The 13,674-nt window shown below is 42.2% G+C and overlaps 1 protein-coding gene across 6 annotated transcripts; it reads right to left on the reverse strand.

Moving 5' to 3' along the window:
* Positions 1-254: 254 nt before the first annotated feature.
* Positions 255-4,622, reverse strand: HJV (hemojuvelin BMP co-receptor). 6 transcript variants are annotated; one of them, XM_057557719.1, is made up of 4 exons: positions 4,464-4,622; positions 2,993-3,179; positions 2,017-2,579; positions 255-1,516 (listed from the first exon to the last, which is right to left on the reverse strand). In XM_057557719.1, exons 2-4 carry the CDS (start codon positions 3,087-3,089, stop codon positions 893-895), a joined length of 1,284 nt encoding a protein of 427 aa, XP_057413702.1. In that variant the 5' UTR covers positions 3,090-3,179; positions 4,464-4,622; the 3' UTR covers positions 255-892. The 6 variants fall into 6 exon arrangements, with proteins under 6 accessions (XP_057413702.1, XP_057413703.1, XP_057413704.1 ...); XM_057557720.1 differs by having other exon boundaries at positions 2,993-3,197; XM_057557721.1 differs by lacking the exon at positions 2,993-3,179 and having other exon boundaries at positions 2,543-2,579.
* Positions 4,623-13,674: the final 9,052 nt, after the last annotated feature.

A 13,674-nucleotide genomic window follows, 5' to 3' on the forward strand; every position in this document is an offset into this window, starting at 1 on the left:
CTCTACTACCTCTTATTATATCTTGAGTTCTCATCACCCATCTTCCCATTTGGATTCATAGTACCATAGAATTTAGTGAATAATTACATGCTCATCACTCCTTCATGTGAATCAGCTTTGTCTCCCTAATAGCCTGTAAACTTTCTGAGGGCAGAAACAATATCTGATACTTCTGAGCCCTCTTTCAGTGGAGTGAACACATTGTCTTTATGCCATCTTAAGCATCTGTAAAGAGATTCAACATAGGCAATAAATGTGAAGAATTCATAACTTTAATAACAGATTAGTTAGGGGTGGGGATGATAGCTTCTTTCCTATCTGTGCTATTCTCCAAAGACAGAGATTCCCTTCACCAGAAATCCAGACAACCCCCACTTCATCTCTGAACCAAGAAAGCAGAACACATCTTACCCACATATACTGATCAAATAGACTCTTCTCCCTATCATTTCCTCCTCTTTCCACCTTCCAAGAGAAAATATCATTAGATTTTGAGTTTCTGATGGGTAATGATCATCTCTTCCTCTTTCAGTTCTTCTCTATTAAAAGTCTCAACCCTTAAATTTTCTACTGATGGTCAGGACCCCATAACCTCTAAGCTTGTAGGGGTGATATCAGAAGTAGATGGACTGGAACAATTTGCTTACTATAAACAAGACTGGGAAAATTAGTGAAGAGCCCCTACTGAGGTCTGGAATGCAGAAACCTTGCCCAGAATCCTCACTCTGTGATCATTTCAACCCTGGGCTGCAGCTTCTCTCACTCTGGATAAATGTCATTGTTTCATGTGTCTCTTAGTCCTCACTGTTTCCTTCAGTGATTCTTTATGGTCTTCCTTGCCAATCTCTATCCACAAATCACTTCTAAACCAGTCATGAGATTGCTGGCCTAGTTATTGAATGCAAAGCCACAGAACAAAGACCCCAGAAAGGAGTGGGGCTAGGAGGGTGGCTGAGGAAGGAGGAACCCCAGCATCCGAGGGGAAGAGGTGCAGTTTTTCCAAGTCTGGCAGGAAGGCTCGGGCATCCTCCAGAGCTGCCTGAGCTGCCACAGTAAAGTTGGGGTCACCAGAGATTAAAACATCAAAGACACAGGAATGGAAGTAAGCGTCTTCAACCGGCAGCCCTTCCTTGCACAGCTGTCTGGCAGTATCAATGGTTATAGCTCCCTGACGACTGCGCTCTGAGCGTGAGAGTCGCTGACTTGGAGGGCATCCCCCAACACAGAGCTGCAGGTCCTGCTCAGCTGAGAAGGCCCTGGCCACATCCTCTGCTACTTTGATGGAGAAGGAGAGCTGCCCAGCTGTCTGCCGAATGATTATAGTTGTGCCAATGTAGGCAGCTCGGATCTCCACATGGCTCCCAGGGTTAGCAGTTCGAATGGATAAACTTGAGCCCCCAGGTCGGTCACCTCCATTGATAGAACCATCTTCAAAGGCTGCGGGAAGATTGTCCACCTCAGCCTGGTAGACCTTCTGATCAATGCATTCCTGCATGTTCTTAAATATAATGGTGAGCTGTGAGGGCAAGAGGGAAAACAGTTTATTTTGGGCTCAGTGTATCCTACCCGCTTCCACCAGTCAGGCCTCATTACATAATCAGGGATCTGATCCCAGCAGAGATGAAAGGCTTATCATGGTTCTCACTCCTTGATCCCTTCTTTATGTTCCAATATTGCTTTATCCCTGCTCAACCCCTCTCTTTCTTATTTGGTCTCAACCTCAGAAGCTCCCACAGGAGGAGGAAAAGTTTCCTTTCTGTAACTCCTCAACCCAGGGCTCCTCAACTTTCTTCTTTCCAAATTTCTCTTCAGGGTTTTCTGCATTGGCGTGAAATTCCCACTGAGGGAAAGTGATTTACAGGAGCGAGTGTTTGGTAGGAAGGAGTGATTCAAGATGTGAGAATGGTTGAGGAGGAAAGGGAATAGGGAGCATTGCTGAGAAATAGGGGGAATGGCATGGGAGTGGTACCCTGAGGTGACCATGGGAGGATCTGGAGGAGCAATTGAGTCCCTGACCTTCCGGGTGGTGGTGGCGTTGGCCCCCGATGCCACGGGGGAGCTGGTGGCCTGGACAAAAAGGAAGTCATTATCCAGCAAGGGCCAAGCTCCTTGGACACGGCACGTGTGAAAGTGGTGATGGAAGCTGCGCACGTGAGGGTCCCCGAAGGAGGCGCAATGCAAGAAGCCTGGGGGCTGACCGTTCAGCCGGAAAAACCGGCCTTCATAGTCACAGGGGTCCGGGGCTGGGGGACCAGAGGAGCGCACCGGGCCTGCGCCTGGAAGGGCTGGGCCCCGGGGTGGGGGAGGGGCCGTGGGGCCCTGGCGGGAGCAGTTGTGCTGGATCATCAGGTCTTCGATGCCGTGCACAGCAGAATGGAAGGCGAGGTCCCCGCGGCAGGTGCGGGCCGTGCGCCGAGTGCAGAGCGCGTAGGAGCGGAGGGCTCGGCAGAGGCCGCTGGAGCCCACCCCTCCACCCCGGCTTCCTCCTCGAAGGGCTCCTGGTGAACCCCTACCTCTAAGGCTCAGAGTGGAAGATACATACTCAGCATTGCAGCGGAGGATCTTGCACTGAGAATGAGCTGAGGACGGAAGGGAGAGAGGATTGTGAGATGGTCCCCAGATCCCCGCTCAACCATAACTCTCCCAAACCTCATCAGGGGATTCCAGCCGGTCCTAAAACCCAACTGAGAGCCTTCCACAGTCCCCAGTGCGCAGCCGCGAGCCCCCAGCCCCCAGCTTTCTAGTCTTGTCCTCTTTGAATCTTGCTAAACATGTGTAAGCCCTGCTAGATCTATTCTCCCTGTGGATCAAGGGCTTTCCCAGTGCCCTTCCCCAAGTTGAATGGAGAATAAAATATGCCTATCTGAGAGTGGGGCGAGTGACTGGAATTCCTCAGCACCCATCTCTTCTCACTCACCCAAGCTCACATGCCCACCCCTACATAGCAGCCTACCCCCTAGATTCCCCAAACCCTTATCTAACCCTTCCTTACCATGTCCACAGAGGAGCAGCAGGAGAGTGAGAATGCTTAGAGTTGGGGGACTGCCATGGGGGGACCAGGGACTAGGGGACTGGCCTGGATCCCCCATACCTATCCAGCCAGGTCCCCCCAGGTTCCGGTTCTTTCCAGCTGGTGACCCTCCTACCTAGTGAATTTTGACCGGACGTCCTGTAAGGGACTGAAAAAAGAAATTTGGCTGGGCATGGGGAAAGAGAAGAGTTGAAGATTGTTCAGAATCGTGTGAAGAGAATCTCGGGAGATCAAGAAAAAGATGAGCAGACTGGAGTTTGGGGAGAATGGGGCTCCCTGAACTAAAAGCGAGGCTGTTAAGTCTCTGTGCCCTGCTCTTGCGGCCACTTTCAGGTCCCTTATGCAATACCCCTAGGTGGGGGTGGAAGAAAGGTTGAGTGAACTCAGGGGGGCAGAGTCCACTGTATTGCCCCATTCTGAGCTACCAACCAGCAGAAATGTCAAAAAAGGAGTGGATAGATCAGATCTCAATCATACCAGTGGGCTCCCCAACAGAATTAGGATCTGAAAATACTTCAGAAACATACCTCTTATTTGCCCTTCCCTATCAGGAGGGAACACCCTCCAGAGGTCATTCATTTATTTTCCTCCTTTGTGTCAGAATTTTCAGCGAGAAGGAGTAAGGGTGGTATAAACCATCCCTGTTCTCTAGAACGTCAGTATTCAAATGAAAAGGGAACCAGTCTCTTTCATCTACTCTAGAGAGCTAAAATTATAATCCTTCTCTCTCAGGGGATAATGGGATGCAAGCCAAGCATGCAAATCAATATTTGTTTGTAAGTCAACATTTCTTCTTGTAATTTTCCAAACCTCACTGAAGAACCACTCCTTCCATTAACCTTACCTTGCAAGTTGAGAAGTTCTCAATCTTTTGATGAGAACAGGGCTTGGGGAGGGGCTAACTCTCTTTTGCCAAACTACCCTCTCCTGGGATAAGGATACGATTGAGGGAGAGTCATGCAGGAGGAAGAATAGGATGATGGGACTAGAGTTATGGGGAGAAATCATTTACAACAAGGAGTAACCCCCACCCTTGAAAGCCCAATGTGAAGGGCACTGCTAAGTAGGAGCAGGATAGAAGGGTATCAGTGACTAATCATCTCAGGCTAAATTTGGCCTTGGTGAGAAAACCACAGAATAGGAAATGTGGGACACATATTAAAGAAGGAGACTTCATCAGAAGTCTTGAGGTAACAAGATAAGGAGAGAGCTAAGACTCTCAGAGGAGAGACGGAGGTTTAAATTTCTAATGGCCAGAGGCCAGAAAGAAATAAGACAGAAGGAGAAATGGAGATTGGGGCACCTTGGTATGGGAGAGATCCTAGCTTTTGGACCAGAGACATCCAAGTAGATGTCGTAATTTTATGAAATTCTAACTTCAATTCTAACTCCAAAAGCTTATTAAAGGAATTGCAGTTTCATTTTGACTTACTGTTTCCAGAGGTCAAACATTAGTCTGATATCCAATTCTCCAGCCATGACTGTCTACTGTCAGTCAGCTCCAGCCAGGGGATCCCCCGTCTCTTTCTCCATGTCTCCCCTAGGTCCCCAGACCGGCTGCAATCTCACTGAGGTCAGGGAACCAGAGAAGGTCTGGTGTGGGGGGAAGGGGGAGTATATGGCTGGCTGGAGTACTGGACAGCTGAGCAGGGGAGGGAGGTGGCTACTGAGTTGACTGTTTTAAAAATAGCTAAGTCCAAAATTCCAGGAGCATTGGTGGGGGTAGGGTGTTAGAGTGGGGGGAGTGGGGAGGGTAGGAGGATTAGAAACAATATGGAGTATAGGGTGCCAAGTGCGGGGGGGGAGGACAGAAATATGACAAGCAAGTCAGATATCCAGTTCGAGCTTATATGATTCTAGTCAATGCCTACTGCAGGCAGCCCTTCAGCATTGTCAATAATGAGCTCCTGGCCTTTAAAAATTAGAGTGGACAACTGTATACGTTTCATTCACCACCCTCATCCCTACTGTATTGAATATTGCATTTAGTTTTGACAGAACATATCTAGGAGGTAGCTGACTTTAAATAAGGTGCATAGCAGAGGTAGTTCACAGCCCCTCCCCCATTTTTGTAGAGATTTCAGAAGGACTAAAAAAGCCAGCTGTCTAAAGAAGAAATCTGAGCTCTGAGTTGTTTAGGATGAGGGTTTGTTTCAGTCTACCAGCTCAGATCCTTGCAGCTGTCTATCCCCCTACCTCCTCCATTTTCACTCCCTTGTTTATGTAGCAATTCCTCTTCCCAAGTATACACACAAATGTATAAGCTCCTGAGTTTCTGGGGAGGAAGCTAGCAAAGGCAAAGAGAAGAAAAAGGAATGGGGATGGAATTTTTTGAAGGTTAGTAACCCACAGGGAAGAAGAACTTGGAGAGAGAAACTGAGAGAAAAAGAGATTCAGAAAGATACTTTTGTGAAGTAGCATAATCTAGTGACCTTTTAAGATATTGCAACCAAGGACTTTAGCCATGTCGTATTTTTGCAGCCATAGGCACCAGGGATCATCATCTCTTAGTACTTGCCAAGTGAAATTAACAGAAGGACTGATTCCAAATACTGTCACTAAAGCATCTTAAGTTGCTCTACATTTAATTCAGAATTTAGAAGTCCACAGAGTACTCTTCTCTTTTTTATACATATAGATCTGAAAAATTTTCTCTCCACCACATGAAGCCATATCACAAGGGCTGTTATAATAAAAATGTAAAATGACCCCAACCAAACTATCCAAATGATTTTAAAACACAATAATTTGACTATGACATCCCAAGTGGGGTATACTCTAAGGACAAAAAGAAGTGCAAAAACATTTTAGGTAGTCATATCGTTGGTGGTAGTGTTGGCATTGTTATTCTGAAAGTATTGTGGGTGTACTGTGGGATAAAACAAATGAGTAATAATGTTAGTGTCTTTGTGAACCAGGATTTTTGATGCAGAATAAAGAGATACAGATTTATGATTGATGAAATTAAGTAAAAACTCTATATTCTGAATTTAAATTGGAAGTATAACTCATAGTTATACTTTTATATATGGTATATACTCATAGTTATACAGAGCTCATGGTGTATTTTATCCTAAAACATATCCTAACTTTATCCTGAAAAGGCCTAGAAACAATAACCCAGTAGCAATGAACACCCCTGGTGTCCAATCTGAGCTATCTCAATACCATTTCACACTAAAAGGAACTCCTTGGAGAAATCGCTGATTTCAGGTATGGGGCAGGAATTGTCCAGGATAAGCAAGGAAGCTTTCAAAAACTGTTAGAATTCTGTCAAAAGGACTCAGAAGCAACTCGAACAGTTCCCACTGGCCAAAGATGGGACAATTTGAGTGTCAAAATGGATACTATATGCAATGGATCTAAACATATCAGGTATGTTTAAATCTATGAGTTTACAATGATTCTTAAACATACAAACTTATTGGTCATTGTTGGAGAATGCTAGGGGAACAACTAATTCATTACGTTGAAACTGGAAAGCATTAAGCATTTATCCTATTTTTTCTGTGGGAACACAAGATAAGGGGAAATTTTCTATTTATAGAAATTTTCCAGCAAATGAATGAAGAAGGAATGGCATTTTACAATATCAGCATTATAATATCAGCATTTTGTAACTCCTAATGAATTAATGTATCTAGGCAATGATCAACGATAGCTGTTATCCATCACAAAAGGAGAGACAAACACGTCCTTCTGATCATAGGTGGAGTACACAATTCCACCTATGAAGTAGTCCTGCAAAAAAAAAAAAACACCCCTTCGGTCTGAGTCTGATCAACCGGTAGTCAGCTTACTACTTATTTAGAAGGAATGCAGGAGACATAAAATGATACCTCAGAGGTGCAAATCCAGACATGGGCATACTCTTCAGAACAAATGACCTGGGTTCTTCAACAAATAAATTGGGAAAAAAAAAAAAAAGACGAAGATGGAGAGGAAACCTATAGCCTAAAAGAGAATTAAGAGACATCAACCAGTTGCAGAGTATGGACTTACAATAGAATACAATAAATTCTAATTCAAGAAATTTCTAATTTAATTAGAAATTTCTAATTCAAGAAAAAAAAATTATGAGATATTTGGGGAAACTTGAATGTTGATGAACACTTACTGGATACTTAATGATTTATAAGGAATTATTATTAAAGTTGTTGATGTGATACATTTTTTAAAAAGTGCTTATCTTTTAGCGATACATCTTGAAATATTTGCAGGTGAAAAGATACGATAGCTGGGGTTTGCTTCCAAATAATCCAAGATGGGGGAGAAGTGGGTGGGGGTAAAATAAGATTGAAACATGAAGTGATCATTGTTAAAACTGGGCAATGGGGGCTTCCCTGGTGGCGCAGTGGTTGAGACTCTGCCTGCCAATGCAGGGGACACGGGTTCGAGCCCTGGTCTGGGAAGATCCCACATGCCGCGGAGCAACTGGGCCCGTGAGCCACAATTACTGAACCTGCGCATCTGGAGCCTGTGCTCTGCAACAAGAGAGGTCTCGATAGTGAGAGGCCCGCGCACCGTGATGAAGAGTGGCCCCCGCTTGCCACAACTAGAGAAAGCCCTCGCACAGAAACGAAGACCCAACACAGCCATAAAATAAATAAATTAATTAATTAAAAAAAAAAAACTGGGCGATGGATACACAGGGATTTGTTATACTAGTCTCTTTCTTTTTGTAAATGTTTGAAATTTTCCATAATAAAATTTTAAAGTCAGAAGTCATCTGTGGGCCCTTTGAGATTATTGGAGAATTTTTACCAACATCCTTGTCAAAGCCCATTGACCAAAGACCACTGGGAACAAACCTGAAGTCAAAAAATTGGGTTTCTTGCTGCAGCAAGGAAGAGAATGCTGTAGTGGGACTATGGGATCAGTTCAGTAAGGGGAAGTTAGGAGGAGCCTCTTGTAGAGACTGAGCTGCTGTTGGATGATTCTCAACTAGAGTTTAGAATAGTAAGGGCTAATTCTGGACTGAATATTGTCAAGAAGCAGGGGCATTTCAATGGTTGGGTATCTAAATTTTTATCTAGGTGGTGGAAGGATTAAAGAGGGATTGGAGCTAAAATTGGTTAAAACAACAACAAAAAGTAGCAAATATGCATGTTAAGAGGGTATGTTTGCACATTTTTGTAATTGCAGAGTGGTCTTGTCTCTGTTTTATTCCAAACAAAGTTGCAATGTGGGTCCAGTTAAGCTGAGAGATAATAATTGCCAACCTTGACTTCTATACTCAGCTAAAATATTATTCCAGAATTAAAAATAAGTAAAACGTTTCAAACAAATTGAAACCTGAAGGAATTTACCACTAATATATCCTTGTCAAAAGAACTGTTAAAAAAAAAAAAAAGAACTGTTAAAATGATTTACTACAGGGCTTCCCTGGTGGCGCAGTGGTTGAGAATCTGCCTGCCAGTGCAGGGGACACGGGTTCGATCCCTGGTCCGGGGGGATCCCACATGCCGCGGAGCAACTAAGCCTGTGAGCCACAACTGCTGAGCCCGTGTGCTGCAACTACTGAAGCCCGCGTGCCTAGAGCCCGTGCACCGCAACGAAGAGTAGCCCCTGCACGCCACAACTAGAGAAAGCCCGTGAGCAGCAATGAAGACCCAACGCAGCCAAAAATAAATAAAATGACTAAATTAAAAAAAAAAAAAAAAAAAAAAGATTTACTACAGAAAGGATGATTTGAGCAAAGAGGATGGATTAGATGGGAGAAGAACTGGTAAACAAAGAAATGTGTGGCTAAATCTAAACAAATAATTACTGCATTTAAAAAAACGACTGCTTCTGGCAGTAAAAAAACACAATAGTAACACATAAAACAGGAGGGGAATTGTAATTAAAGCTGTCATATTGTTTGTCAAGATTTATTGGATTTATGCTTTAATTAATTAATTATTTTAATTAATTAATATTTAAGTATGTATTGTAAGGGTAGGTACCAAAATAATAGGAAAAAATAGTGTGTTATTTCTGAACCAAGAGGAGAAAAAGGGGAATTAAAATAACAAAATAAGACTAAAACTTGATTAGTTCAAAAGAGGATAAGAAAGAAGGAGGAAAAAATGTATAAATCAAAACACCATAATAATATCATAATCCAAATTTTAAAATCAGGTAATTCTCACTGATCTGTAGAAAATGATTTTGGAAGTGGCGGAAGAGTGGAAGCAGGGTCAGCCATTCAGAACTATGACTGTGGCCATGGAAACAATGAGAAGTGGTCAGTCTTAGGATATATTTTGCAGGTAAAGCTATAGGACTTGCTGATGCTCAGATATTGTTCTTGAGACTAATTTTTACTACTTTTGACAATGTCTATTTTTAAAGGTAGATCATTTCTCTCATGATTCTGTTCCTTATAAAGCTTTAGTCTATTTTCTCTAATTCCATGGCTTTTGATAGGAAAAGTTTCCCTTCTCTCCTAGAAGATGGTCACTAACTCATTGTTGCCCCAGGATGATTTGGAGCATGGTTCAGGTCCTTTAGATCTTTCCCGTCCCATTTACAGACCTGTCTCCTTTACCCCCTTTGGAATCATTTATATTGTAGTTGTAAGTTACTACATGTTCATTCAGTGTTAGGAAGCTGTAAAGAAGCTGCAACAGGAAAAGTAGTGGAATGAGCTGGATAACAGCTACTAATTTGTATACTCTTTGTGCTAGGATAAAAAACATCCCAGCTGTGGCTGAGGGTAGTGCTACCTTTGAAAGTGTAGACAAGGTTAAATGATAGGAGAAACACAGCAGAGTATTATGTTGGTTTTACAATAGGGGAGTAGTCTTAGAAATAGGTAGGGAGAATTGTCATGCAACACAGTAAAGCAGATCGACCTGGACAAGGGTAATCATAATAATAAAAGTAGTTTAAATAATAGCATTGCTGAATATCTGCTGGTGCCAGATGCTATGCTGAGTGATCTGCATGAAAATATTTCTAATCCTTACAACAACCCTGAAAGGTAGATTTTATCCCCATTTTACAGATACGGAAGCTGAAGTTCAAAGGACCATCTTGCCCAAGGTTTACCTAATTCAAGCCCAGATTTACCTGACTCAGGAGCCAATACTCTTTGCATTATAATGTCTTTTATAGGTTCAAAGGTGGCTGAGTTTAAAGGATGAAAAGGAAAACAGAAAAGATACAGATTTAGACAGGGATGTGAGAGACAGTATTGGCAGAACAGAAAGAACAATCCCTAGATCCTCAAATTAGAATGCTGGCTAGGAGAATGGGCCTATCATTAGTAAGTAATAAAAATAGAGACAGGCTGGCATCCAGCTTTTATATACCTAAGGAGTTCAACAAAATTGGTGTTTTGACTCATTTAAACTATGTTACTAAACCCCTAACTTATAGCAGTATGCTAAAAAAAAAAGATAATCATTTGATAGCCTCTTTATTTTGTGTCAAATGAAAAAAAAAAAAAAACCAAGGAAACAAGATACTTTTTCAAATTCATTTCAGATAAAGCCAGTGATGGTTATGGTGTTCAGTTGTTGTGGGTATAAGAGCCTACTTGAGAAATTCACCTTGTAATAAAAATTTGCAGGACTTCCCTGGCGGCGCGGTGGTTGAGAATCTGCCTGTCAGTGCGAGGGGACAAGGGTTTGATCCCTGGTGCGAGAGGGTCCCACGTGCCACGGAGCAGCTGGGCCCGTGTGCCACAACTACTGAGCCCGCGTGCTGCAACAACTAAAGTCCGCGGCCCTAGATCCGATGTTCCACAAGGAGAGAAGCTACCTCAATGAGAAGCCCGTGCAGTGCAACGAAGCGTAGCCCCAACTCACCACAACTAGAGAAAGCCCGCGTGCAGCAACGAAGCCCCAACGCAGCCAAAACAAAACAAAAAAAATGGTTGCCTCTTTTGGCAGCTTGATGTGTTTCCTTTTAAGAAGCAATGGGAATTATATAACTAATTTTCTTTTTCTTTTTTACTGTTCATAAATCCAGAGGTAAATATAATGCTCAATTATAGTATTTATATTAGCTCAGGTTTTTGCTCTATAGTTTGTCTTTTCTAAAGCTTTTGAATCTTCTATTTTTATGTTAGCTGTTTGTTGTATTTGGTTACAAGTGAGGTGTTTATTTTTAACACCTCACTTCAAATCTCTTTTGGGAAAAAGGTTCGAATAAAAGTAAATCAAATATTTTTGGAAGTGTGAGTTTAAATTAAATAAAAAAGCATTCATTTTTTCATAGCTTGGAATTTTGCCATTTTACTCATTCGGAGCTATTATATAAAGACGTATTCTTTGTGCCACCTTTACCCACACATTTGATGTTTTTATCAATTCCTGCAAAGGTGAAGAAAGCGGTGCTTGCATTTCCCTGTATGAAGGTGAGAGTTCCGAAAATAAAATGTTTCTAAAATCTAAGACTGCCAACGCAGTAAAAGATAAGTTTCCTCTTGTTGAACTGATTAGGAGGTTGGCCGTGTGAGATTACTTGGGATTGAGAGTTTATAAATTAATGGTTCTTAACTTTTTGGGTCACAAACTCCTTTTGAAAATCTAATGAGAGATACGGGCCCTGTCCTCAGAAGAATGCTCAAGTACGAGTACTTGACATTTCAACCACAATTTCTTGGGGATATATATGCCTCTTACTAGAAGGCTAGAATAGATAAGACGTGACTCCTCTTTACTGTGATAGCGCAGATTCCTAGTCACCACCTAGCCAGGGAGCCTTTACTGTGGATAGCAGCAAGAGCAAGGTAGACACTTGCTAAATCAACCTTGAGTAAGTCAGTCAATCCGTAGCTCAAAGCAATAATAGAATCATAGGCAAACAGATTCTGCTCTTCCTGCTCCAAGAGTATTTTACATTCTCTTTGAAGCAATTCTATTATGGTCATCAAGTAGTTCTAAAAAATACCCAAGTTGCTGAAGAATATCCCCTACAGTATATGCCCTCATAGATTTTGTTTTGTTTATTTGGGTTTATATTAATTTCTATCTTGAGGTCTTATAGAGGGGAGAACTCTCTATTAACTATTTGGGTAGAAAATTCTGTCATGTTGCCATAAAGTGTTTTTATGTTTCATGTTTCTTTTGTGGTGTGTGCAAAGTCCTGAGCACTAGCACACTATTAAAAAGACATTATTTATTCGTTTACTTTTTTTTTTTTTTAATGAGTTTGTTTATTTTTTTTGGCTGTGTTGGGTCTTCATTTCTGTGCGAGGGCCTTCTCTAGTTGTGGCGAGCGGGGGCCACTCTTCATTGCGGTGCGCGGGCCTCTTACTATCACGGCCTCTCTTGTTGCGGAGCACAGGCTCCAGACGCGCAGGCTCAGTAGTTGTGGCTCACGGGCCTAGTTGCTCTGCGGCATGTGGGATCTTCCCAGACCAGGGCTCGAACCCGTGTCCCCTGCATTGGCAGGCAGATTCTCAACCACTACGCCACCAGGGAAGCCCTTATTCATTTACTTTTTATGGAGCCAACCACCAGAGGCTCCTGGACTCTACGGAAGCCGCAGATCTTCTAACATCTGAAAAAAGGATTATCCTTTCGAATGTGAAGGTGAATGTGAGTAACTGAGAAAAGGTAGAGCAGGCAGTGAAAGTAATGAAAAAAGAGAGATTAGGGTTCAACACATATTGAGGTGTGTCTTAGGGACCTTGAGTGTAAAGCTGCCTTCAGTGCTTCTCAGTGGGGCCTTATTGACATTATGGGAGGGACAATTTTGTGTGTGTGTGGAACTGTCCTGCCCAGTGCAGTACATTTAGCATTCTTGTCTCCCCTCCCCTGTCAAATGCCATCTGCATCCCCAGTCAATGTAAATTTTTAATGCCCCTACATATTTCCAAAGGCCTCCCAGAAGGTGGTACCACTCTGGTGGAGGAATTACTACTAGATATTCTCAATCCTAGGTGGTCTCACACTACCATGACCTAAACTGGTTTAGCAGAAGTCTTTTCACTGTATGGACTATCCTTGCTTTAGCAAGATACAGGACATTTCCATCACAAGGATCCCCCATGCAGCCACACTCACTTCCCTCCAATTTCCATCTCCACCTTAACATCTAGCAACAACTAATCCATTCTCCATTTCTAAAATGTTGTTATTTTAAGAATGTTATATAAACAGGTTACAGTATGTAACGTTTGGGGATTAGCTTTTTTTACTCAGCATAATTCTCTGGAGATTCATCCAAGTTGTGTGTATATCAATAGTTTGTTCCTTTTTATTGCTGAGTAGTATTCCATGCTATAGATGTACCACAGTTTCCTTAACCATTCACCTGGTGAAGGACATCTGCCTGTTTCCAGTTTTTGGCTTTCATTAATAAATTTGCTATAAACATTTGTGTGTAGGTTTTTTTTTTAACATCTTTATTGAAGTATAATTGCTTTACACTGGTTTGTGCATAGGTTTTTTTGTGAACATTAGTTTTTATTTCTCTGGGATAAATGCCCAGGAGTACAAATTCTGGTTCATATGAAAATTGCATATTTAGGGGGTTTTTTTAATAAACTGTTTTTTTAAAAAATAAGCTTTTCCAGAGTGCTTGTACCATTCTACATTCCCACGAGCAATGTATGAGTGATCCAGTTTCCCTGCATTATTCTCACCAGCTTTTGAGGTTGTCATTATTTTTAATTTTAGCCATTCTGATAGGTATGTAGTGATATC

This window comes from Balaenoptera acutorostrata, chromosome 1 (genome assembly GCF_949987535.1).
Source record: "Balaenoptera acutorostrata chromosome 1, mBalAcu1.1, whole genome shotgun sequence".
NCBI classification, from domain to species: domain Eukaryota; kingdom Metazoa; phylum Chordata; class Mammalia; order Artiodactyla; family Balaenopteridae; genus Balaenoptera; species Balaenoptera acutorostrata.

Coding starts and splice junctions, on each gene's coding strand:
- HJV (XM_057557719.1), bottom strand. CDS start 3,089: ATGGGGGATCCAGGCCAGTCCCCTAGTCCCTGGTCCCCCCATGGCAGT. Junction 2,580..2,992: donor GCTGCTCCTCTGTGGACATG/GTAAGGAAGGGT, acceptor TTCCGTCCTCAG/CTCATTCTCAGTGCAAGATC. Junction 1,517..2,016: donor ACGCCACCACCACCCGGAAG/GTCAGGGACTCA, acceptor TTGCCCTCACAG/CTCACCATTATATTTAAGAA.